The 26,798-nt window shown below is 42.3% G+C and overlaps 1 protein-coding gene across 1 annotated transcript in view; it reads left to right on the forward strand.

Annotated features, from left to right (window-relative positions):
* Positions 1–17,120, forward strand: part of LOC143160090 (melanopsin-like) — a 39,134-nt gene extending 22,014 nt beyond the window's left edge. Inside the window, exons 6-10 of the mRNA XM_076337640.1 lie at positions 698–853; positions 1,986–2,093; positions 7,987–8,161; positions 12,354–12,503; positions 16,734–17,120. Of these exons, the coding sequence (XP_076193755.1) occupies positions 698–853; positions 1,986–2,093; positions 7,987–8,161; positions 12,354–12,503; positions 16,734–17,120 (976 nt within the window). The remainder of the gene's footprint in view (positions 1–697; positions 854–1,985; positions 2,094–7,986; positions 8,162–12,353; positions 12,504–16,733) is intronic.
* The last annotated feature ends 9,678 nt before the right edge of the window (positions 17,121–26,798 follow it).

A 26,798-nucleotide genomic window follows, 5' to 3' on the forward strand; every position in this document is an offset into this window, starting at 1 on the left:
CAACACTGATATATAAAAATTATTATTTCTATGCTAAACCATATAAAGCCTTTTTTTTTTTTTAGTAAAGTGTGAGGTGTTTGTCTGATGTGAGAAGATAATTACATGGGACATTTTTTGGCAAAAATATTAGGACTGCCTGTCGTACTCCCCCCTGAAAATACTCTTCTCCAGTGAATAAATCTGCAGGGAAGAAAAAGTGTCCCCGTGAGCATTTGGGACCAGGTTCCTCAGAGTAATCAAGGTATTCCAGCACATGTTACCTTGTAAGCTAGAATTTCTGCAAGCTGTTCCCCCCTTGAAAAGGAAAAGCCATCAGATTTGATTTTGCATCCAGCTGTGCCTTTGCTTGCTCCACCTCCGAGAGCAATGAAGGGCAAGGGGTACCAATTTCTTCACCCTCCCAACCTGAAACCCTCCTTGTGTCAGGATAAGGAGATGGCAATCCCATCCTGTAGTCTCAGGGGTTCTTCCGGCACAGTCCCACATGCGGTCGAAGCTCAGACAAAACACCTGGGACAATTTTACTACATTAATTGCCTCCCAGATTTTTAAATATCAGAAGACAAAAGAATAGTTAGAGCAGGGAAGGACGAAATCTGCTTCATTTTGCATATTGCTGAGAATGCATTAGAGATGTTGCACCTTGCTTTTTCATCCTCCTGCTGACATATCTGTATTTTTTTCCCCCTCACAGAGATGTTGAAAAGCTAGGATCCTGCAGCCGGAAATCCTACCTCTCTCAGTCCGTGAAGAATGAATGGAAACTGGCAAAAATTGCTTTTGTGGTCATCATTGTGTTTGTCTTGTCCTGGTCTCCATATGCTTGTGTCACCTTGATTGCCTGGGCAGGGTAAGTGGAAACATAACCCAAAGAGCATGGGTTATTCTGAAGTATGATTAGTGCTGTTACCCACAAGAAACAGATCTCCCTTTGGAACAGGTTTTAAATAGTTATTACGTTAGAGTGATACTGCTTTTTTCACTATATCCTTCTGGATAAAGCCAAGAAAGGGATTGTCTATGTATTTTAAAACTGTTATCACTTTTTATCTACATTTTTGGTACACATTGTTTCTTCTCCCCCATGATACTTTCTTTGAATGAATTGGAGGAGTTACCTCTTTTCTCCCCTAGTATCTGTTCTCTCAAAAGGTTTCCACCATACACTGCTGCCTCTGACAGAGGGCAGAAAAGAGGTTAAATTCCCAGATCTTCACCCCTAAGCTCCCATCTTCCTCCAATTGCTCTCTGCTCCAAAGGGACCTGTTGTCTTGTCAGTGCATGTTCTTGATTTCAAGGTCAAGTTGGACGGGGCTCTGAGCAACCTCATCTAGTGAAAGATGTCCCTGCTCATGGCAGGGGGGGTTGCCCTAGATGATCCTTAAAGGTCCCTTCTGACCCAAACCATTCTGTGAGTCTATGATATTGATTGTGATTATCCTGTGCCGACACTGATCACATGTGACTGACTGTGGGAGCTTAAATCAAGAGGAGAATATTGCTTTCAAACCACTTCTAGTCCTCTCTTCCTTCTGCAGTGTTTGCAACTGAGTCATTGACACCCATTACTGGGCAGCACGGTTGTTGCTGCTGAAAGATTTTTAGGTTTCATTCTGGTTTCTTTTTTATCACCATTCCCTTTTCCCAGATGGTCACAATGGGGGTTGTTTGGTTTTGGGATTTTTTTTTTTTGCCTAGTGCAGAAACAGAGAAGGTGATTCTTTGTGTTCCTGGTCATCCTCAAATAGATAACTAATTACTTGCATGTCCTTCATCTTCTCCAAATGAATGAAACCAAGTGCACGCTGTCAAATGTAAGCCTTTCATCTGAGCAAAAAATGCATTTAAATGAATTAACGCTTCAGGGGTATTTCTTATCAAGAGATCACAGCACAAAAACAGTCAAAAAGAGTAATATGTTTTAGTAATTTAGTATTAATCCATGGCATAGCTGTGTGAGTAATGTTTTTGCTTTGTTTTAGTCGAGGCAACACCCTAACACCATATTCCAAATCTGTGCCAGCAGTTATTGCCAAAGCTTCTGCAATCTACAACCCCATCATATATGCAATAATTCACCCAAGATACAGGTACAGTAAACTTATAGGTATGTGTATAACTGTACATGCAAATGTGTTTTTTACAATGAACGAGCTACCCCCGTTACCCTCAGCCTTGCTCCATGCAATGCGTGCTCCCGCCCTGACCACCCCATGATGGGATCCAGGTAGCCAGACCCTGCACCTTGTCCACCTGTTACAGGACAGCCCAAACTGCACGGGGAGCTCCAGACGTGGCCTGAGAGGCGGCCAACAGAGGGGAACAGTCCGTCCCTTCACCTTACTTCCCCCTCACAACCCTGCTCTGTCCTGTGGAGCTGTACAACACCACAACTGATGGGAGGAGGAGGTGATGCTCAGGGTCATCTTTTGCCATATCAGGGATGGCTGCTAAAGAGCACTCTCCACATAATAGGTCCCAACCAGTGAGGCTCAAAAATCACATCACCACCAATTTGAGAAGCTATATATACCTATATTCAAGGTTTGGTTTTCTGAAATACTTAAGTTATTCTCTTTACACCAACATCAGTACTAATGTAAACAAGTTGCTGGTCTTTGGGAGAAGCTCTGTAAGAAGCAAACAGCATTTTCATAGAAGTTCTGTGCAAAGTGAGAGCTGTAGGAAGCTGGTAATCCAGACAGAGCTCCCTGCAAATGAGAAATATTTCCAAATATACTGAAAATACTGCTTTTTTATTAGTAGGCTCACTAACTTTGGTCAACAAGTGTTTGCCTTCAAAAAATAAAGCAGACGTTTCTGAAATACTCTACTTTTGTGGAAAGAAGTCTCTTCTGAAGGCTCAGTTTTCATATTTGTTTCATTTAGTTGTCTCAGGTAAAAGCTTTTCCGTTCTTTACCTTTTTCAAAAATATTAGCTTTGACTTAAAAAAAAAAAAAAAGTTTTACCCTACACTAATGTCGTTCACTGGGCAAATGTGATGTTCACTTCTCTGAAACAATTCAGTATTTTCTTGCAGACATGAAATATTTTGAACCTGTGCCTTCATAAGCAAATTATTCTACATTTTCATTCTACTTATTATTACAGATATCAATTACTGTATACTGTAAAACAGAAAACTGTGCCAACCAGCACAATTTCACTAAGAAATACTCAAACACTATCCAGTCTCAATAAGCTGCATGGTTACCCAACTTTTCTTGCCTTTTTATTTCCTTCTCAATTCCCTCACGGCCAGTGAATGAGTTTCTGAGCTGAAAGGTATTAATTCTACTTTTTATCCAGGCCCTCTGACTGCAGTAAGGTAAGGGATAGAGAATATAAAGATAACTTGTTCCCACAGAGTAGATGATTAGAAAGGTAACAAAAATTTCCATACTGTTGCTCTGATGGGAAACCTACAAGATTAGGTGAATAGAATGATAATTTAATATACCATAAAAGACATTCCTCCAAAGAATCAGAAACCTTTCCCTTCACAGAAGAAGTTCCATTATAATCTCATTTAGTAACTCCTTTAGAGCATCCCAATTGGTCTGCAGAGACCAGCTCAGCCTTCCCCAACATTTAGGGAAAGCATGAGAAGGAAGCACCTTGCGTTTCAAAAAGGTCACCTGCTCTTTGAGCTAGCTAGGACCTGGAGGCATGCATAATATGGACATAGCAAAAACGATTGTCTCTTCAGTCGTGTGGTCCTAAAAGGAGTTACTTTAGCAAGGAAATAAACTGGCATGGTGTTCTGCTGAATGGTTTCAAACAAGAACAAACTTACCCTGCACTTCCCAGACACTATGCAAGCTAAAACTACTTTTTTGAAGTCATAATTTTATTTAGAAATGTCCTCCCAGCTTCAACGGAGAAACGTGTTCAAGTACTGGCAAAGTCAGTCACTTCTGTTAAAACTTCTAAATACTTGGCTTCCAAAAGACCACCAAAAGTAGTTTTTTGGGGTGGCTGTTTTTGGGATTTTGTTTGTTTGTTTAATGTAAGGAAAGGAATACAACTCCATTGTGTTCTCAGCCTCATCTCCAGCATCAGATGAGCTCCTAAATATCTTTTTTCACCTTTACGAACTCACAGCAGTGTACACGGAAGAAGCTATACCTCACATAAAGATATAGCTCGGAGCTTGCAATTTCCTCCTGTAGCTGTACGTAATGTGGTTTTGAAACACTGGCAGTGAAAAATACTTTATTATATAAAAGGAGAAATTCTTGTAACAGAACTGTTAGTCGGCATATCTCTAGATTTTTCTGCAAGTCTGTCAAAGCGTGTCTACCACAAAGGGATGCTGTGCCAAAAGTTCAGACGAAACACGGGGGTGCCGTGGTGATGAATGTATAAATGCCACTAGATGGCAGGGTTAGTCGTTGGTATGAGGTTCGTCTCGCCTACGAAGAGGAAAAGCTGCTAGGTTGTATTGCCTGAAAACTAGGATTTGGGAGCTGGAAAGAGTTCATTGTTTTGAATGTCTGATGAGTGAAGGTGTGGTTGTAAGAACAGTTAAAGCTTCGCAGAAGGCTGGTGGAAATATATCCAGAAATGGTGAAAACATATATTTTGTTTGAAAATGTCTGTGATCGTAACTAAAACCGTTTGCATCCTCCAAAAGCCTGAATCCATCTTAGTTTTTGAAGGTTGTAGAGGATTTTAGTTTATAATAAGAGAATGATTACTCTCTAATGGCTTGCAGAAGTTCAATGAGCAGATTTGCATGGCTGGCTGACACATTATGAATCTGGTATTTTTTTCTGACCCAAAGCTATTGTGTTCAGTGATTCCTTATATTATTTTTGTAAGGTCAAGAGAGTGTTTTCAAAGCAGATACTATATAGTGAACTGCTTCAATCAGTGTTTTTCCTGCCAGCATTGGCTTTTCCAAGTAAGACTGTATTAAGAAAAAGGCTGGAGTCCACAACAAGATTTCAAAGACGCTCTTAAAATATGAGGGGTGGGTGGGGTGTCATGCTTCTTAATTTGTATTTCTAGACATATCAACAGGAGAAGTTTTTGTGCAGTTGTTTTGAAGACATTTTATAGACTTGGTAGTCATCCAGTCAGGAAAAGAAGTAATGTTGGGTCCCTTGTGACGAATCAAGCATGCAGTTTTGAAACTGAAAAAGCAGCTACAGTACACCAACAAGTCAGGGGGTGAAAATACGTTGGCAGGACCAATTTTGCTTGAACAGTGAATATGTATGTAAAGGTCAGGGTTTCTGGATAATTTCCATATCTTCTAATAACTCACATTGTGCCTGGAAAGTCACTTATCCAATGATGGATAAACGGGCCAGTCTGTTCAACCCAAAACTTATTGGTTTGGGGGGAATGAATTGCCATTTTGTATTGGAACTACTGAACTGGGTTAAATCTAAGTTCTTTTCCAAACCTTTCTAGAAAGAGGCACCTAGAAATCAGGCTCTAAAGAGTTCAGATGCAGCTCAAACCGATGATGCAACGCTACCAAAGCAAGTTGCTTTTTTGCACAGAGAATTGCTGTTGCTGCATCTTAACACCCCAAAAAAATCAAACAAGTCTTTTTGTGAGGTTTCCTTACCTTAAGCAGTGAAAAAAAAAGTACATTACAGTGAATGTAACTGAAAATGTAACAGTGACCTTTGTGCTAGCATTTGGCTTTTAAGAACTGGTCTGAGAGGTTAATTGTTATACACCCCCCTGCCCACCCACTCCCCACCAGTATGAAGGAGAAACGCACTTCTCTCCCTGATAGGTATCACTGGAAGTAACAAATGTGAGTAAGTAAGGAAATGTATGCTAAGTTTTAATTCATGAAATGCTGTTTTGTGGGGGAAGAAAGTTTTCACTACTTTAACAACCTGTACGTGAGCTGTAGAGAGCATCGCCTGGCTGTTGTTAGAGTTATTGCAGAAACCTCCTTAGATTTTTGGAAGTTTTAGGTTTTATAATCACTCGTTCATAGCAAATGGGGAAATTCTGCATCTCCATGTTTCCAAGTTGCTCCCAAGTGAAGCACAATTTTACAAAAATGGTTTGTTCAAAACTGCTCCATCATAAATGACTGAATAATCGTAAATAATTTTGATTTGCAATATTTTCTCAAGAAGTTGTTTGCAATTACTACATATTTGACTTTGTGTGACTCTTATGTTAGAGGATTATAAAAATGTCATCAAATAAGCACCTTAGGTTTATACCTATTTCGTATTTCACATGTACATTATTAAAACTCCCTTCAAAATCCATACTTTCATCTCAGCCCAGAAAATGTCCCTCAACAGTCCTACCAAATATTAATAAAATTGAAACTCTGGTCCCTCAAGACACCAAAAATGTTCTTACGTTGTCCTTGAAATTTCACCATCAGACATACCTTTCCTGAACTTCCAGTGTGAGGAGGTCTCTGCATGAAATCCCAGTTAATAAACAGGATGGTATGTTTTACACCAATTTGAAGTTATTGAATAGTTTACAGCCCCAGGTAGTCTGTGACAGACATCAAAAGCTACGTCTATGTCTGAGGGAAGTGGTTCAGCTTCTCAGCTGGGGAAAAAAGCTGTCAGCTGCTTTTTCAGCACCAGCCTGAGGTCTTCAACATGAAAATTAACTTATGGAGGCTTGGCATTTTCTCGTGTCCTGTAAACCCTTGCTGTTTGCTCAAAACTTTTTATTTTCTGCACAACATTAGCTCTTTTTTTTATCCAGCACCATATGGGCAGCCTCCTGCACCCCCAAGCATCTTGGTGGGGCTCTGCCAGCTCACTGACAGGCGTCTTGGCAGAATCAGGAATGATGGTGTGGGCAGAAAGCTTTCTTCAGTCCTTGTCTCCACTGTAGGCACAGAGCTGCTTGTTCAGTTGCCTTTGAAGTTAGAAAGGAAAGACATACAGAAGTCTGGTATATTGAGAGTGGTGGTGATGCCAAATATTGGAGTTTGGTGGTGGTGGTGGTGAGTTTCGTGGTTTGTTGTTTTGTTTTTTTTTTTGATTGACAAACTAGTGATCTCATCTTGTGATCTCCGAGACTTCAACATGTGTGATCTTTTCTGAGAATAGAAATGATGATTTAAAATGTACTAGTTATTCAACAAAACTGGTAACTACAGAAGCAAAGATTCTACAGTATACATCCACTTGACTTGCATCTCAGTGTAAAGTTAATATACTAACATCCTCCGTTGAACCATAAGTCCCACATATCAGTTGTTTTCTATGTGCCTTGTTGCTGCCTCGCTTCTTGACTTATTCATTTAGCTTTATGCCAGTATTAGCTTCATCTGTTGGGCTGAAATAATGGATGGCACTGGGGAGGTGTTATACCAAATGCATCACCCTGCCAGTCCTCGGTGGCAACGAGGAGCAAGGCCAGCTGGCGTCGTGCAGGGGAGGCTCTTGGGGTCTTCTGCTCCATGCAGGGTCAGGGCTGGGGCCGGGAAGAATAGACTCATACGACCGTTACTGAGATTATTATTTAATGAATTAGGCAGGTTTAAAGTTCTTTGGGGCCTAGATCATCCTTCTCCTCTGTGCTTGTACAGAGTGTTAATTCCTGAAAGGAATTTACAGGAGCTGCCGCGATACAAATAAACAATATCTGATTCTTCTGGCCCTCTCCCCCTTCCTTTTTTCTACTCGTCCTGTGTCTTTGCACAGAGAAGACCTTCATACCAGCTAACCTGAAAGTTTTCTGGGTTAACCTTTCATGCTCTTCAAGATATTTTCAATTCTTACTACTTATCCATGCAGCTCTTCCATGCATGTTTTGATTCGAGGCCCAGAAGTCACCTGCTATTTTCCTTTCAGCCTGTTGAGTAGTTTCCACTAGATATACTATGCTGTTTCCATGTAGTCTTTAAGACCTCCTCAATCAAAACAGAAGCCATGCTGAGGTTATGGAGATGGTACTTTCACCACATGATTTTCAAAGCTGCATCGTCAATGTGCCATTTGTGTTTTTTTTCTTCTCCCGTTTTCCTTCAGAAAAACCATCCACAATGCTGTTCCCTGCTTGAGGTTCCTAATACGAGTATCGAAGAACGACCTCCTGAGAGGCTCCATAAATGAATCATCGTTCAGGACCTCTCTCTCCAGCCATCAGTCTCTTGCTGGCAGGACCAAAAGCACTTGTGTTTCATCAGTTTCCACTGGAGAAGCTGTAAGTCTTTTATTGTTTCCATGAAGGAAAGTGAGTATAACTTTTCTCTGACTCACAAAATTAGTGACTCTATAAATACCCATTCAAAACTAGAGAATGGAAAAGGGGGGGGGGTAGCTAAATTTTTTGGGTCGTATGAGGTCATTTCTTCAAAGCCTTTCTGGGAGTTCATGCATGACGATTTCTGATCAGAAGAAGCATCCATCCCAGCATATCTGCATGACTCAGACACTTAATGGGACCATGGATATTTGGGTTAAGTCTTTAATGTGAGTTAAAAAGAGCCATTGTCAGGGACTCTCCATGTCACCAGCCCTTTGCTACATAATTCAGTATCTGGTGAGCCTGGAGGACAGGAAAACCATCTCCATCCAAAGTTTTCTAACCTATCCAATAGCCATTTTATTGTCTTAAAGGAAGCCCATTTTCTGTAGACAGGAAACTTTATTTGTTTCCCTGGGTTTTAACCGTGAGGAGTGGAAGATTCCCGCGCCTGGAGCTAGGTGGGGTGTTTTGTAAGCAGCGTACCCCAACTCTCAGTAAGGCTGGTGGTCTGGCTGAAGCTTAATGTGAAGAAGCAGTTGCCTATAGCATGGAGGCTTTTCCTAGGAAATAGTCACAGGTTAGAAACTCAGGATGTGTAACCTGTTGGTTTGGGTTGCATTAGGGGGGAAAAAGGCAGAGTGAGCCCTTTCTCTCCTTCCCAACCAAGCAGAATTAAACAGAAACCAGGTCTCGTAGCAGTAGGACTGAGGGAGTTAGAAATAAAAAGATCCCTTGGGGTTCTTCACAGCCCCTCTTGGCATGACCTCGCCTGCCTCTGTAAGTCACAAGAAGCCGGCCTTGCCCGCAGAGGTGCTGGGAAGGCAGCTCCCAGGGAGGGATGGCAGCCGCAGCAGGGGCTGGGCTGGGGCTGGCCCTCCCGGGGACCCGCGCTGCTCCACGCTCAGCTCGGGCATAAGACACCTCCCAGAGTGATGGCTGCAGCCAGTAACCTTTCACGAAGGCATAAATCACCGAGATGGGCTGAGTGGCAAACTCTTGGCTCTCCCCTTGAGCCAGGTGGCAGCGGTCTGAGCAAGGATGGGGCTCGGTTATTTGTGTGCTATAACCTGCATGCTGCTGCTTTCTGGGTGCTGTTGCTGAGAGTCAGGCCGTGGAGATGATTTTCAGTGAAATTGTAACTATGTTGAATATTTTTGGGAAGGCTGGGGTCCTTGATTTGGAAATGAACCTAGGACCACCAGGAAAACCAGCATGAACAGTGATTGAATTCTTGAACAAGATAATGTTGTATTGAATTTTCTGCCTGAGAATGAAAGTTGTTCCTTTCAGGTAACAGCACCAGGGAGATTTCTGAACTCTTTCATGGCAGACAGACAGTAAAGCAAACACACCTGAGCAAAAAATGCACTGTTCACTGGGAACCCAAGCAGTCCCAGCCAATGCTAGCACTGTGCCTGGGGTGCTGACAAGAAATTCAGGCCTTCTTGCTGTGAAATCAAAAAACAGAACAAAAAAAACCACTTTAAGTGCCTGAGGGAAAGGCTGACTGCCTGAGCCCTAATGAAACAATCTATCCCATTATAAAAGACAGGTTACTTTGCAGTCTATGCTGCTGCCTCTCTTGCACATTAACCATACAGCTGCATCAGGTAGACTTCCAGTTAAAATGACTAATTGCGCGTTACTGGGTAGCCTCAACCATACAGCTTGTGAAGTTGTGGACTGTTTGGGGACAAGGATCCTCTTCCACTTTGTGACTGTATATGATGTATCCCAGCAGCATTCCCAGCTATCACTAAACAGCCTACAGGTTACTGTATTACAGACAAGTAATAACGATGATAATTAAAGATCATGAAATCACTTAAATGGGGCACGTTTTGTCATTCAAAATTATCAAGTGTTTAAATACCATGCAATGGACAAGCTACTTCTCGCAAGAGACCTGGTCTAGAAGCGACAAGCTTTTTCAATAGTGTTTCATAAAATATGTCTACCATAAAATTTCTTTTAAATTAAAACAATAAATAGAAAAGTGAAAGGCCTCTCTTAGCCTGGGCAAAGCCTTTTTTAGCATACTGTTGTTCAGATTTGAGCCCAAATGAGTTTGAATTATGTGATGGGACTCTTGTGGCATGTGACACCACTGTACCACACCACACAGCATGAGGATCCCCAAATTTGCTTGCCTAGGCTCTCATAGTCTTCAGGGCATGGGGAGCACTTTCATGTTTATCTGTTTCCTGCTATATTAGGGCAAAAGACCTTAATGAGATAGAAAAAAAGAGTGACTTACTTTGTATGGGCTATGAAATTTAGTGTTTGTCTTGGCTCTTGAAGATATAAATAAATGCATAAGTACTTCTGTTGCAATGTAAATGAAAATGAGATAATCTATCCTGCTGATTTAATTCCATTCACAGACCACTGATTACACAATGATGCATAAGAGTACCAACTGTGATGATTTCATACACTGTAAAATACCCAGATTATCCTTGCAATATGAAGTTGGTATATGCAATGTGCCAATACCCTATCATAAAAAAAAAAAAGAGTATATTTTGCTTGGGATTGCTTAACAGCTTGAGCAAACAGAGCACCCACACATACCTTTATCCCCTTGAAATCATGGGGACTACTTGTCTGCTTCCACTTGTGCTTCATTCACTGGTTGTAGATAGCACGTGTAGCGACATGGAAATGTGTTGACATAGTTTAAAACAGGGAGGCTCCTCATTTACTTATTTCCAACCTTTTTTGCCCCTTGTACCTTTTAATTTTCCTTGACTTAAAGTTTATTCCTAACTTCTCTCCCCATTAATCCTTTGTTTGATGTCAAATTAGGTAATTTCTGCGGGATCACCCATCCTGATCCAAAAAGCTTTCTGTTCTTCGCTGTCGGTCACTACTTGGTTTTGGTTCACTGGGGTTAGCAGGTTATTGTGTGTGTTTGGTTGGGGTTGCTGTTTGAAGAGATGGGATAATGTCGATAAGAGGCTTCAGCCTTTGGCACAACTTTGGCTCAGGAGTCTCCAATAAAACACCTGCTGTTAGCTATGCGCAGCACCGTGTTGGGCCGAGTTGACACAGCCAAAGGTAATTGTTCTTGGGGCAACTGACAGCTCAGTGCAGCTGTACAGATTTTAGCTGAAACAGCAGCTGCTGAAATAAAAGCTAAGCTCAATGACTCTTGCATGACAGCAGCACCAAGTGAAATTTTGGAATGCTCCAATAAAGTATTGACAGGCAGGAATGACACTAGCAACACTGTAAAAGACACAGCTGTTGCCGCCAACACCTTCCTCTGTGTGTAATGTACATGTTCGTGTAGGGAGACAACATGTTCATGAGTCACAGAAAGTTGTATTTACAGTTTGATTCTACAAGGGAGGAGAAATAAACAGGTGGCAATACATAGATGTATGAGCAAGGTGATGCAGTGGAATTATGCACTAGCTTCCCACTTGTGTGGAGCCCTATCTATCTATCTATCTATCTATCCGTATCTAAAAGCTGGTGTGGAGAATAGCGGAATGATCTCATCATTGATACCCAATCAAAAAGTCACCACAAAGTTAGGGATGATGGATGGCCTCTCTCCAAGACTGTAAACGGAACGGCATGGTTGCAATGTCACAATTGTCCTCCATTGCTGGCATGTTCCTGGAAAGCCCACACGTTGCCTCCCATCCACTGATGACGGTTCAGAGAAGAAGCAAGCTCATGGGGCTTGAGAAGCCCTGGGTGTTCTGGGTATCCAGCTGGGATGTATACAAATGTGGTTTTGGACCTGTGCGTGTCCTCAGTTTTGTAGCAGCTGATGGTCACACAGAATGCCATAAGCCATATTAAGCAGATTGGTTGTACTTGCTCCCATCTTTAGACTTCAGGTGCTATGCAGCTATAAGCACAAGCAATGAGATAAAAAAGGGTGAAAAACATCCTGGTGAAAAGAGATTAAATAATTTTTAATTATTTCAAAGATTTTTTTGGTTCAGAAAAATAGTCCAGGGTAAGTGACAAGATTAAAAATCAAGCCTCTCCCCAGTGGAGTTTTGACTGTGAGACCTGTGTTAGAACAGCTTTAGTTTTCCGTAAGTGTGCACGGTTTCTGCTAGAGTTTGAGAACTTTTAGAATTTGAGAAAGGATGTAATGTGTGAAATCTTCATCATTTGTGATTAGACCTGGAGTGATGTAGAGCTTGACCCTGTAGAGCCAGTTCACAAGAAACTGCAGCCTCGCCGAAGCCATTCTTTCTCAACAAGTGCGAGACAGGGGAAGAGAGACCTGCTCCCAAAGACCTGCAGCTGTGATGCAGCAACTGCAGAAAAGGTAAAGAAAAAAGTCTCTGCTGGGGACTCTCCATTTTACTGTTAATCTTGCTACAGTATGTCATCTCTGGAATAATAATTCAGCCTTTATACCGATCTCTTTCATCTATAGGCTTTATTTATACTGATCCCGATGCCCTCTTCAGCCTTGCTGTTATTTCTTTTTTTGTGACTAATAAGAATGTCAGTAATGCCTTATTAACTTTTTTCACTGATATGTTGCCTGTTTTTGGAAAGCCAGCATCAGCTCATAGCTCCAAAGCTGCATTAAAGCACAGTCAGTAGCATCAAATGTAAGAAGTTGACTTCTTTCCCTCTTTGCATGTTTATCTACGCCAGCTCCGGTTCCTCCCATCCTGACCCTCGTATCTACATTGTGGCAGTCTCCTTTTATTACAAAGTCAGGGCTGCAAAACAGAGTTTGACATGATAGAAGCCACCCTTTTTCCTTTTTCCAGTGTACATTAAAATCTTTTATTTTTGTTGAGGGGGAAGATGAGAAAGAAACTCCCATTTCTCCCTAAGGGTGGGAGAGTCTGGCAGCTGCCACCCTTCCCTCACTGAAAGAGGAGATGGTGAGTACTCAGCGCATCTTCTGTGGATGCATCACACTCATTGCCCAAACAGCTGAGCTTTGGTGTCATGCGGTTAAGGATCACTCCGTTCCCTGAGGAACTGCTGAGGATGGGAGCAGTAGGTCACCCACGAGTCAGCTTCTGCCAGAACCATATCACCAGTTGCAAACCAAGTATTTGTATGGGTGGCACAATGTCAAGCATATATTGGTGCTGCATTTCCAAGAAAAGAAAAGACTTACAATCCCCTGCCTGTGGCTGGACTGAGTAGCACCCACTTTTTGATGGAGGCACCCTTTCATGGGGTTACTCTAGTGTGTGTAGCCAAACACCCGCACCTTGGGCAGCTACAGCATCTGCTTCTGTCCCCTGTGCTCCCCTCCAGCTCTGAGGCTAACTGTCTAGAGACAGTGTAGTTTAAAGCAGGAGCTGTTCTGGAAATTTCCAGCCATCTGATGACCTGGTTCCTGCACGCATCTGCCCTGTATTCTTTCATGTGTCTCCTTAAGATAAAGTCCTGAGAAACATTGGTCTTTTCCTGTAACTGTTGTGAATAGTATTGATGGAAAAACAATGGCTTCAAATGTGGCGGCAGGCAACATGGGCTCAAACCTACCACCCACCTCTGCTGCCCTCCATCAGTAGCCCAGTGTGTCCAAGGTTGTAGGCAAGTGGCAAAGATGGGAGATTGTCTCCAGGTGCTGGAGAACCACCGGCTTTCGGTCTCACAAGGAAGTAGAAGGAAAATAAATCTGAGACGGTTGCATAAAAGTGTTCAGTAATACAATAAATATTTCTGTATTCTGCAATTTGGTAACTGTGTAGCCCTCAAAAAGGCTCAGACACTATACTTTGTCTTTGAAAGACATCTGTTGGATTATTTTGATAAATAACCTTTAAACAGAGTACCTTCATGCTGAGGCTTTCAGTGGTGTTCACGGAGATGTGTGGAGTTTATTTACATTGAGTGTTTAAAGCCTCATTTGCTTTTCTCAATATTTTCAGCTAAGATTCCTGTGTGGTGTGAAGCTCCTTTGTGTGTTAGCTAAATGCATGAATATTCATTCTATCAGAATAAATATTTATTTGTCCAGCTCAGTTAGAGTGTTTTGCTATAAGGCCACCCATTTATCCTTAAAAAAAAAAAAACAACCCAACCAACCCTAAAGAAACCACACTGCATTTTTAGATATTTATTTTAAGGTTTTAATAGCATTACTGGATTGTCTATGACTGAATTCCAGTTACAGCACTTCCAAAAATATTCACCTATGGAAATACAAGTGTGAATTTGGTGAAGGGTCACCTAACTTTTTGATTTAACAGAATATGATGATTATTTTTTTTTAGGAAAAGAATCTTACACTTCCTTTGCTTTCTTTAAGAAGACCACCTCAACAACATCTAAAAATTTATATACCTTTAAATTCTTTTCACTGACTGAGATCAGGTCTCCTTAATCTCCTAAAGTTGCAGACGGGTTGTCGAAAGAGAAAAGTCATCCCTCAAGTGAAAGTAAAAAAGCCAATCAGTGTCCTGGGCTTGGTGCTTTCCAGAGCATAAAAACGCACGGGACTGTTTTCTATGCTGCCACAAAGATATGATCCAGCCCCATGACTTATTGTAGTTAGTTAGGATGGTAACAGACTTGATGTAGACTGACACCTGGAAACCTGGCGTGGCAGTGAAGAGGCCTTTTTTGGAAGCATTAAAATGCAGGCATGTATTATGAGGATAAGATAGGTTTGGATACTTGATTTCAAAGGAGAGTTGCCAAGTGTGCTCTGTGCATCCAGGTTTTGTGTCAAGGGAATTGCCCAGCGTGAAAACAATTTAAAAAAACTTAGAAGTGGTGTCCTGCCCACTAAGCCGTATCCAAAAGAAGCCTGTCCTTCTGCTGCAGTGAAAACAGCACTTGAAGCAGGGAGGAGTGGTTTTAGGTTTGGGGTTTTTTCATTCTATTGTTGTCATCGGTTTGGAAGAACAGATTTTTCTTCTCTGTCACGTTGATTTAAACCACTTTTTTTTAGCACATTATGCTTCCCTCCACTTGGGTAGGTACAGTGGCTGGAGAAATCGTTATCGATAGGGATTGGTAAATGATTCTTACTTGTGGAGTAGAATTACATTATGCTGCAGTATATACCAGTATCTAATTTTAAACCCAGACTGACAGAGAGACGGGGGGGGGAGAGAGACCAAAAATTTGTGAAAACCAAATGTGTTTGGTTTTCTGTTTGTAAAATCAGACTAGACCTATGCTCTGCAATAACATTCTGCTAAACTACTTGCTAAGACTGAGGAGATGACCCCTAAATCTTAAAAAACAAAACCAAAAACAACAACAAAAAAAACCTTTCCCTTTTTGACTTAAGGAACTGTTTAGTTTGTCAGTATAAAGGCAGTATCACAGGCCATGGACTAGGTGGAGACAAAGGGGGCCAAGATTACAGCCCCTGCTGGGCTGTAATCATACTAGAAACTGATCTAACATTTTAAAAAGATGTTTCAGCACCAAACCCCTATAAATCCATGGGAATTACATGCCTGAATGCTTCAAGAAGACTAAAGTTGAATTAATGAGGTTTATGACTGGAACAGGGTTATCTGCAATAGAGGAAAAATTTTACAAAACTATTATGGGAAGCTCAAGCTATGAAGAGATTCAGTGTAGCTAATTAATACACTTTGCAATCATATTAAGAGAAATAAATAGAACTATAACTCTGAAAGATGCTTTGTAACAATTTGAGTAAATCTTAGTCATACTCTGAATTCCATTAGGCTTCATAACAATGAAGTAAAAACTGCATTTTACTTTAAATGTTGATTCCCCCCCCCCCCCCCCCCCAGGAAGGAGGGACTTCTAACTTCTCTCTATATCTGGCACAGTGATTTTATAACCTTAACTGGCATTTTCTAAAGCAAGCCAAAATTTATCTCTCGTGCCTTCCATTGCCAGTGTATTTAAATATTAACTAACCCTTTCAAAGCTTACTTAGTTTACTCTGGTTTTGCATACTGTGCATGAAGAGTTATGGAAAGGTCATAGGGGACTTGCCATCAGGGCCAAGTTAGAAATTAGAGTTCTCTCGAAATAGGCAGACGGGAAATGGTTAGCAAAGCAAAATCATGGTCGCCGTTTTTCCCTTCTTTGTTGGTGGAAATTCATATGAATGCAAAGCCACCAACTGCCCCAAGGCAGTACCAGGAGCCATTTGGGGACACCATGATAGATTGTCACAAGGATGATGAAACTTTAAGCAAATAAAGAATACAGTGTGCTTGAGTCTTATCTGAGATCTCTTCCATGAGAGAGAGAGAAGTACTATTATTCAGTACCTTGAGATGTGTTAAAAATAGAGAAATTTTTTTTTAAACATAAAATAAGTCAGATATAGGAATGGGCTTTTCTTTTTTTCTTTTTGGCCTCTGCTGATATTTGAGCATGTCTTCTTTTGCTTCATTTAACATCCTGCTTTCCAAGCTGTGGATGTTAACACATAGTGATTTTCCCTCTTTCTAGTCAATGATCCAAGTGTTTTTAGAAAATATGACTGGTGGCTCAAATAGCAACTAGTGGAAATGAATTTCAAATACCGGTTTCCATAGTCATATGCTGTATGACAACACTAAAGCTTATGTCTCCGCTCTAGGTTTCACTCTCGTCCAGCTGTTTGGAGAAGGTGCTTGGGCGATCGGTCCTACGCAGTCCTGCAACACTCGTGACCAGCTCCCTAAAAGCAGCGTCTCTGCCTGTTGGTTTGAATAGCAGCAGTGTCAGCAGAGGAGGAGACTCAGACACCTCACAGGTGGCAACTCAAGAAAGTCAAGTTAACGGAGTCCTGGGCTCTATCATTAGCAATACAGTCCCTCGCATCGTCATCATTCCTACCTCAGAGACCAACCTATTTCGAGAGGAACTGGAAGAGGAAGAGACTGAATTATTCCACTTTCATGACAAAAAGGGCAATCTGCTGGACTTGGAAGGGCTTAGCTCGTCCACAGAGTTCCTTGAAGCTGTTGAGAAATTTCTATCATAAGTTTGTCAAAAGAAAACTTTCCGGTAATTATTTTCTTGGCATCTTCTCCACTTAATTATACCAAATAACCAAAGCCTTGTAGGTTAGATCATCAGACTTTTTGTATGTTTATATGGTAGTCACTAGGCAGCCTTCAGATTTATCTTTGTCCAGACCAGCTCAGGCATGGAAACAGGCTTTCTTTCAGATTGTGCTGCAGGAAATGAGCAGTGGAAGATCTGGCAGCGTGATCAAGTGGCATTGGTTGAGTCGGCTGCCTGCTTCATGGGTCCCTGATTTGTAACCACAGACGGAGGTGCCAGCAGAAGGAAAAATGACTGAGTGAGAGCAAGGGCAGCTGCTGAATGTTTCTGCTACCTGCACATGAAAGAGCATTCCTGTTCTGGCAGCTCTCTTCTCGTGGCGCTTCCCATCACCGTCCAGACCAGAGCTTCCACCAGCCCCAGTGGTAATGCAGACAGCTAGACGATCTGAACTATCTTTTAATCAAATTCTTTTCAGCGTTGGTTTTGTTTTGTTGTTTTTGTTTGTTTGGGTTTTTTAAATAGGCAGCTTGCTAAATGTAAATAAACAAACTGATGGTGTAACTGGGAAGTGACTGCTTGCTTTTAAAGTTTAGTGCTGGAAGTCTGGATTTTACCTCAGCATTAGCATGATCACCTGAAAGTCAGTGCAAGGTGCTATATGCTAAAACATACACTACTACCTGTAGAAGCATTTAGAGCACCTTCAGAGTTACAGTCTTGATTAAATATGTATGGATCCTAATAAGTCTGTGATTAAAAGGGTGAACGTTCACAGCTGGCTTGATAAGTCATTGACAAAAATAAAGCCTTGGCTGCTATATGTCACTTGTCTATTCAGAGGAGATTCTTCTCTTCTCCTCTGAAATGACTCAGCGGATGTCTTCTCCTACGGATCACTTACCAGAGGCTTTCAGAGGAGGTAAAACATCTCGGGGAGAAAACTCGACAGTACTGTGGTGTTTGTTACAGGATCTGCAGTCACATCGTTATCTGAGATTACTGATTGTGCTTATTTTATCTGTGCTTCACATTATGGCTGAGGCTCACAAGACCCTCCTAGCATTTTGTTCCTAAATGCATTCTTCCTTTCATTACTCATTTTCCCTTTTTATAACATGTTCTCCACATCCTCCCTTTCAGTCTCTGACTTTCAAATGTAGACAACAAGTTGAACTATATTGTTCTCCACATAATATCAGTATATCTTAGTAGAAAGCAGGCGTTTCTCTGGATAAAATAGTGCAAATATTTGGTCCAGTGAGTCTAGTAGCATTCACACATCCAACAAGAGAGTGAGAGGTCATGTTCATAGTCTCTGCTTGAGAGTATCCTTGACTGTAAAATAATCCTTGACTATATCCTAGATTGTGCAGAGACCACTGAGAGCATTTCCAAGTTTTGTGTATGCACTGGCTGGTCTCGAGAAGTAATTTCTCTTTTCTTGTTCTGCCGATCCAAAAAAAACAGATGGAAAGATGGAAAGCTTAGAAGTATTTTTTTTAATTATTTTTTTAATTACAGAAGAAGATAACACAAATCTTGTTTGCAACTAGCTAGACAGGAACACCACTGAAGAACAAACTAAACCCCAAAGCAGCGCAGGGGAGAGAGAGGAATGCCTCCAAATTCGCAGACCCGAGGCTTTGCAGGGTGTCAGCATGGCAGACCTTTGAGAGGACAGAGACATTTGCTTTTGGTATGGGCTCTGTTCTTTTTAGGGAAAAAAAAAAACCTCTGGTGAGTTACTGAGGTGGTTGCTGAGACGGGCTGCCTATTGCAATGCTAACACTCTTACGGCTGCTATTATTTGAGGCACTCCGCTGTCTAGAGACCTTCATCAGAAACAAGGCCAACATACCTCCTTACCCTGTGGGGAAGGGGGGAAAAGGGTGGTGGAGCCGCGTCACGCATGTGGTTGTCTGTGTGCAGCCCTGGTGCATGGTTCTGGGTGCCAGGGCTCAGCTGGGGCAGCACCACGCTGTGGTACCCACAGCCGGGCTGCTGAAGGCCGTGCCCACCAGGTGCCGGGTTTTCTACTGGGGCCAGGCATCATGCCAAGGTTGTCTGCAATCAGCTTGGCATTTCCAAAGGCAGTTCCTCCACTCGAGGACTGGTGCAGTGAGCAGGCAGCATGGGGCAGCTGCCGGGGACTGGGACAGGGACATGCTCGCCTGCAGCTCCTCGGTGCCAGGCTTTCATCCAGTGTGTGGTTTTGGCCACAATGAGTAATCAAATGTTAATTAAATACAATATTCAGGGAAAATGGGGGAGGCTTAATCTTAGGTTAAACATATTGTCCTGCTATCTCTGATTCTTTTCATTTTTTTGCTGAATCTGTCCTCTCTGATTTGTTTTTTTTTCCCTACATGAACTGTGCAGTCAGTGACCTTACTTCTTCTTGCATTTAATATCCTCAGCTGTTGTATCTCCTTTCTTCTTGAGCCAGATGTTGGGAAGCAAGTGTTCTTACAAGCCTTCCAAGTCTTATACCTGACTTTTACTGTTGTAATTACTCCAAATAACAATAAGAAAATGCATTTGGTGTTCCAAGATATAAAAACATGCCCTGGAGCAGATTTTGCACTCAGATGTTGACACACTTGTACTGGTAAGACTGTAGGCAGGATATTGCCATAGTTTCCGATAGGATGAAGAAAGTAAGACCTAAAGTAACAGTCAACAACCTCCTCTGTATCCAGATAAAGTTTTGCATTCTACTTGTTAGCCTACAAGATGACTTTCCCGTGATCTCTTGCGTATGTGCTGGTACTAATAAAGTGTCTCAGAAAACTAGTGGGCTTGAGGTATGTGCAAAGAAGTGTTTCATTTTTATACTGTTAATGTAATATACTATTAGTACCATTGCTTCTGAAGCTACTGTCAAGATTACTGTTTACTTCAACTGATGTAGGCTAGAATGCCAAATGAGATAGCAGTAGAGAAATAAAACATAAAGTTGTATGAAATATCATAGACATTACATTCACTGTGAGACTTTTGCAGAAACATCAGTCACAGAGTAAATGAATCTTAAATTGACTACCACAATGCAGAAAAACTTTGCAAACTTCTCTGTTGCCACATTAGAATAGATGGCACGTAAAAATGTACAATATTAACTGTTGCTTCCCATTTCACAAAGGAATGTATTGGTTCACTCAAATGGAATAAAAAATTCTCAGCAGTTAAAATAAACCATTCATTGTTTGTTTTTCTTATTTAATCATTAATTTCAGAAGCCAGGAGGAGGAACAAAAAAGTTGAGTCAAAGCTTTTGAAACCTGTGCTCTGATCCAGCGAATAGTAAGGTACATATATAACTTTATTTACACAAGCAGCTCCTTTCAAGTCATTTACACTGCTCACATGCAACCAAGCACTTGCCTACTTGAGTGCAGAGCATCTAAAATTAGCGTTCACCGACTTGGTAAAATCTGAAGTTGCTCAGCAACTTTTGAAATACAATGACTTCAACTGGGATGTCAGGAATCAGGTGAACAAAACTGAAAAAAAATTAACCAAAATCAATACATTAGAACTGTGACAGCAGTCTTTCTTTGATCTTTGTCCTAAATCTGAATGACAGTTAACCAGCCATTATTTGTTTCTGCTAAATCTTTGTATAGCACAGTTATAGGAAATGTTCCAGTTTTCATGAGTAACAGAAAGTTCAGACCACAAGTGTAAACATTTTCTTTTACCATGGGCAATGAATTTATTTTTTATAGTTAAATCAAGGGTTAGATAAAGGTCTCAAATAAGAAGGAAAAAATTACTTACTTGAATCTTAATGAATCTTGTTGCCTTGGGTTGGTATTAAGCAGGGCCTATACCATTTTCTTCCAGAAAGCTCATTCAGTTCCCAGACATCCATCCATTTCCCTCCTTTCAGGAGACACCCCTGAACAAGAAAATCCTTCCACTCTGCTGTCTGAAAAATGTTTATGTTCCAAGGTGTCATGTGATGAGCAAAACTGGAAAATACTGGGAGACAAATATCCTCTTTTTTAATTTCCTTACTCTTCTCCCCCCCCCTCCCCCCCCCCTTTTACAGCTGCTCTTTACTGATTCCCTGTGTAGGTTATCCTTGCTATTTTTTGTGTGGTTCTTTCACAAATACATGAAAGCCATGCAAGCTAGTGGGGAACTGTGTATTATGCAGTGTTTTAAGTGTGGACTCCTTTCTCGCATAGGAATAGATCAAAATTGACCACGGTGCTTCGGTTCAGCAAGTGCATGTACCAGGTAACTGCAGGATGAGGTTGGACAAGGTGGAAGCAGCTGAGGTGTAGCTGTCCCTCCTGGGTCATCTCAGCACAAGCTGGTGATTTTTTTTTGCTTTTCATCTCATCCATAGCTTCAGTCTATATGTCAATGTTCTGTCTGCCCACCTTGAATGGACAAGTATTTAAGTGGAAAGTTTGGTGCTGGGATGCTTTTATTGTGCCTGTCACATTTACCTGTGTATTAACATATACTACGGCTTACTAAGATTTCAGATGTCTGTCCATATATTTTGCTTGCTTTATGATGTGTCTGGGTTGCACTCATGTCTGCACTCTGGTTGCACTTGTTAGTGCTACAGGTGGTAGCAGAACATGAAAAGCTAACTGCAAAATGTCAGTCAGGTGTAAATCCACCATTACTAGTTCTCCCCTGTGCCAGCATGGGGATATATCTGCTTGTCAGCAATCCTGGTGCCAATACGTCATAGTAAAATTTCCTGAGAAAAAATTTCTGCTAGTCTTATACAATACATTGAAATTTTTATTCTGAAACATTTTTACTCTTTATTTGTGGTTATGTATCATGTAGACATTTTTATTTAAAAAGTCAGATGTGTTCTTCACCTTAAAGCAAACCTTCAGAAGACCCTTGTCATCTTCAGGACCTTGTGCTGGACTGAACGAGCCAAAGACATAGGCAATTACGTGAGGAGATGGGCTGCTACCGTTACCAGCGGTTGCATGGTCCTTAGGGAGATGCAACCCAGCCCTTTCCCTCTGTGCCGAGGAGCGGGTCTGATCCCCATGGAACAGTCAGACACATGTGCTAGTGGGTGCATGTGAAAATGGTATTTTCCAGAAATTTATAGGGAACTAAGTGTGGGTAGATTTTCATGGGGACAGCAGAAGATGCCTCCCTAGAGTTTCTCCTTGCCAAATTTCAGGTTCCTTTCCACTGTAAGCAGGTGGTAAAGCTCTTCAAAGAAACAGATGGATGTATTTAATGTTAACAACTAATTTTCCACAGGTCTGCTCTTGGAAACAAATGATCCCTATTTCCTGAGATGGAGAAAAAAAAATCCAGCCCAGAGCTGACTACAAGTGTGGAAAATGTGAGACTGAACACATTCGAGTTCGGTAAATGTAAAACAAATGAAAACAGCAGCTTATAGTGGAAATTGTTGAGCCACCAGGAGTACAGCAAAATGGCCAACTCCATCTTTGTAAAAGATGTAAAAAGCTGTATCCAACCAACTAATACACCCAGGTCTTTTTGTCTGTCCCCACCTATGGACAACCCAACAGAAAGCAATTTGGAGTCACTGGTGGCTTTGTCACGCTTGGGTCACTATCACCAGACTTGACCATCTGGGCACCAGCATGTGGAGGAAAGTGGGATGAAAAGTTTCTGTTATGAGAGCAAACTTAATTTGCCTTGTTAAACCCAGCAGAAAAAGACTGAGGGGGATATGACTGCTATCTTTACACATGTCTGCGGAGGAAAATGGGCTGTTCAAGAGAAGTGTCAATTTTGGCACAGGAATAGGTTAGCATAAACTGTCTGTGAATTAATGTATTCTGAAAATTACATGGGTTTTTTTTTTGGGGGGGGGGCGGTTTGAGCCTGGGTTATGTACGTTGTGGGGAGACAAAAGAAACAACTGTGTTTTAAACTGAGGTCGAGCCTCATACGAGCTATGCTGGCTGACCAGCTGTAGCCCCAGTGACAGCCATCAGTGGCCAGTCTCAGACACCGATTGCATCAGTAGAATAATAATTTTTTTGAAAGTGCAAATACCCACAGAAACAAATCCTGGCATTAAAAATGTCTTGAGATTACTAATTTGCTGATGGTTTTAAATAGGCTAGGGTTGTTCTGAGTGTCAGTGCACAGGTGACTGTCAGGAGACTGCACAAGGCAGGAGTCCTGCTGGAGAAATGCAGCAAATTTCCTGATGTACAGCCATCGAGCAAGTAACTGCTTCCGATTTGCTGAGGGGAAAAATTACTGAGTGACCAGTAGGATCTCTGTCATCCTTTTTGCAAACTTTAGTGGAAAAATTGCCTGTCCCCTGAGGTATTTGGCAATGTGGAAATAACTTGAGCTTCAGCTGCTTGGAAGGGCCGAGCCTGTGTTTTGTTATAGTTCCCTCCTCGCCATCACGCTGCCTAAAAGCCACACGCTTTTCTGGGGCTGGGAGTTGGGCTGGTTTGGCCTTCTCCTCCTGGCCCCAAATTGTGTTTACAATCGCAGTGCAGCTTAAGACCTTATTTTGCAGCATCGGAGAGTCCAGCAGCAAGTGCCGAACCCCCTGACAGGCTCCTGGGGCTCTCCACTACATGACTTATCCTCCCAGCCTTTAGACTACCAGATGTGCCGGTCTGCGAGGCCAAGGGAAATGGGCAAGTGAAAAGAAGTCTTCTGTGGTTTTCTGTGGTTTCACTATCTTGCTTATTTTGGGAGTGACTGGTTGTTTTTTTCTTTCTTTCTTTTTTCTTTCTTCTTTTTTTCTCGTGGATGCCTTGGCATGCATCCCTGCTGGCATAGGATGCTTCCTCAGAAAGCCTTTGTTTTTGTGCTGGTCTGGATTTATTTTCCCCATGTGATGATTTTTCCTGGAACAGCTTCTGAGCACTGCTGAAGGTGCCTGGCAGATGGTCCTTCACGGTTGGGTTGTCCTGCCACACTCTGGTGCTGCTGATGCACCAAGACATTTGCTTTTGGGTGAAGCTCTTCCTGTCCAGCAGGAATTAGTAACTAAGATTTCCAGAGGAGAAACTCCCACGGCATGTTTCCGTTTTGACTGAGGTGCTGTTTCCAAACTCGTGTAAGAGAAGGGCTGAAAATGGAAATTTTGGAGGGTGGTTTTAACCATCCCAGAGTCTGCTGGTTTGAATCTCTCTTCTTCACATGCCTCTGTTTCAGAAAAGGCTGTTGTGCACTGCTGGAACGTCATTGGTGTTAAAATACTGGCTACAGAGAAATCAGCGGTTCAATAACCCAAGGAAAAAAAGGGAGAAAATCAGTCTGTAGTTGGGAATTAATGATTGCAAACACTCAAACAAGCCAGACTCTAAAATAATCATGAAACTGGGTAAAAAGCAGAGGACTACCGCAGTGAATTTTCACGAGTCTTGACCTTCTTTTCAAGCTTTGCTCTCCAGCCTGAATAGACAGAAACACTATTTTTTGGTGCCCTCCAGTTCTCATAGGGTGCGAGAGAGCGGATGATTGCTGCCTGGTGGGCACCTTCCCTGGAGCCCCACTGAGGCTGCATCATCTCCACCGATGGTCTCCTCTCCCAGCTGAGGGGTCCCGCTCTGTCCACTTGAACCCAGGAGCTCCATCCCATTGGCACAGCAGTGCAGTGAAACCACTGGCTACCATGGGCAAACTGCAAAGCTGCTTTGGTTGCTCATCCCAAGAGGAGGTCCTGGGTCATTTGTCCTTGCCTTTGCCCCTGGACACCCTGATCTGGACCCTTGCCCCTCTTCTCCCACCGCAGTGTGCCCCTGCCCTCTGCCTGCTTTTCCAACAGCATTGCTGGGAAGTTGGGAAAAAGCCTGAAAAACTTGGAGCTGAAATGTGATGTGCTTGCAGTTAAAGACTATCTGCAAAATATTTACAGACTATTTAAGCGGCTGGCACGCACTTTGGGGAATAACTTATCAACAGACTGTCTCCCAGCTCTTCTGGGAGGGAGGAAAATGTAATTATCCTCATTTAAGATCAGCAGAGGCTGGGACATAACGTGATTGTGTGCCCAGACGGTAGCAGTGTTGTGGCAGTCTCCTCCTCTCCCCAGCCCAAGCCCAGACACCAGACCCTTCACTCTCCCTGACTGCAGCATGTGGCCAAAATCACTAAAATACTTGGGTTTCAGCTGTAGATATTACATCAAAAATACAAAATAAACCCCTAGATCCAAACAATGCAACAACCGTGATGTTGGATCTCAACTGGGATCCAAATTTTGCCACTTAATATTTCTAGCTGTATAATACAATGAATTTCAATGATGGATTCAAACGCCCAGCTGGAATTGTCACCAAAACATATGCCTGGGACCCACTCTAGGACACATGACTAAATAGCAGGCACTGGATTAATATTATCCTCACTCCTTAATCTGGCATGCCTCATGGCAGTAACCAGAAATTAATATAAAAATGGTATTTCTAATGGCAGGGTTTCCAAGCCTTGTCTCCCAAAGAATATAACTTTTTTTACCAACCAATTTGGAAAAAGTGTTGCCCACGCTTCTCTTCCAGCCTAAAGGATGTTTTCTTTTTTGCATAGTAACTGAATTTTCTAGTCTCAATGTTATAAAACATTGGCAATGACAGTGAAAGTCCCAGCATCTTGTGAGTGTGCTGCATGGGATGTCCTGTTAGAAAATCAGTATTATGCTTATATTGTCTTCGAAAGGAAACAGCCAAGGGTGGCATAAGGATGAGGATGCGTAGCACGTCTGCCCAAATGTCCTTGTACTGCCCTGGTGAAGCACGAGGAACACTGTCATCCCCAGCGCCCATCCTGCCTCCGCCAGCACAGCATGCCCTGCCAGAGCCACTGCTGCAGGCAGGCATCACCTCCCTTAGGCTCACAGACAGGTGGATGAGGAAAAGCCTTGGTCTGTTTTTGGTGCAGCAAACTCCAAAAAACCAAAAGGTAAGTGCCTATAAGCCCTGGCTGGTTTTCTGCAGCCCAGAGTAGCTGGGAGCATGGGGTGCCTCAGCAGGAGGTATTCATCTCCCCAGAGCCAGGGCATGGAGAAGCGACACTTTCCAGGGGCAGCCTCTGGTCCATTCAGGTCAACTAACAACTTGTGAATATATTTTCTCTGTCTGTCTGTTTGCTGCAGCTTAGAGAGAGATCAGTATTGCTTCAACACGTGTGATCCTTACTTCCCTTTGCCGATGCGGCTCACAGGGCTCACCCAAACATAAGCAAGTGAGTCAAGTCTTTCCTCCAACAGGCTGGACAGAGAGAAAGGCAGGGGGAGGCTGTTTTATTTTTAGCTGCCTGAGACATGGAGACCTCATGGTGATGGGGGGCAGATAATTACATAATAAGTCATACTAAGATTTGCTATTTAAGTCTATCTGGCCTCTTCCTTATCTCAAGTGCTGTACTAGCAGTTCCCACTCTGAATGCCCGTAATCAAAATGTAACACGTTTTCCAGGAATTCATTACATGAAGTAATAGCCTATTTAATGAGCGGCTCTTCTCCATACGCTGTTCTTCCTGGCTAATGCTAGGTGCTGCTGCGGTGGCTATATTGGTATCGCCAGATCTGTTGTAGCCCCACAAGCAAAACCATGGGTGAGCAAAAGAGGGTCATTAACAACCAGGGAAGAGGGCTTGCTTTTGGGCAGACTGTCAAATATTGCAGTTATTGCCTCCACCCCGCTGCTGCCACCC

This window comes from Aptenodytes patagonicus, chromosome 4, assembly GCF_965638725.1.
Source record: "Aptenodytes patagonicus chromosome 4, bAptPat1.pri.cur, whole genome shotgun sequence".
Lineage (NCBI taxonomy): Eukaryota > Metazoa > Chordata > Aves > Sphenisciformes > Spheniscidae > Aptenodytes > Aptenodytes patagonicus.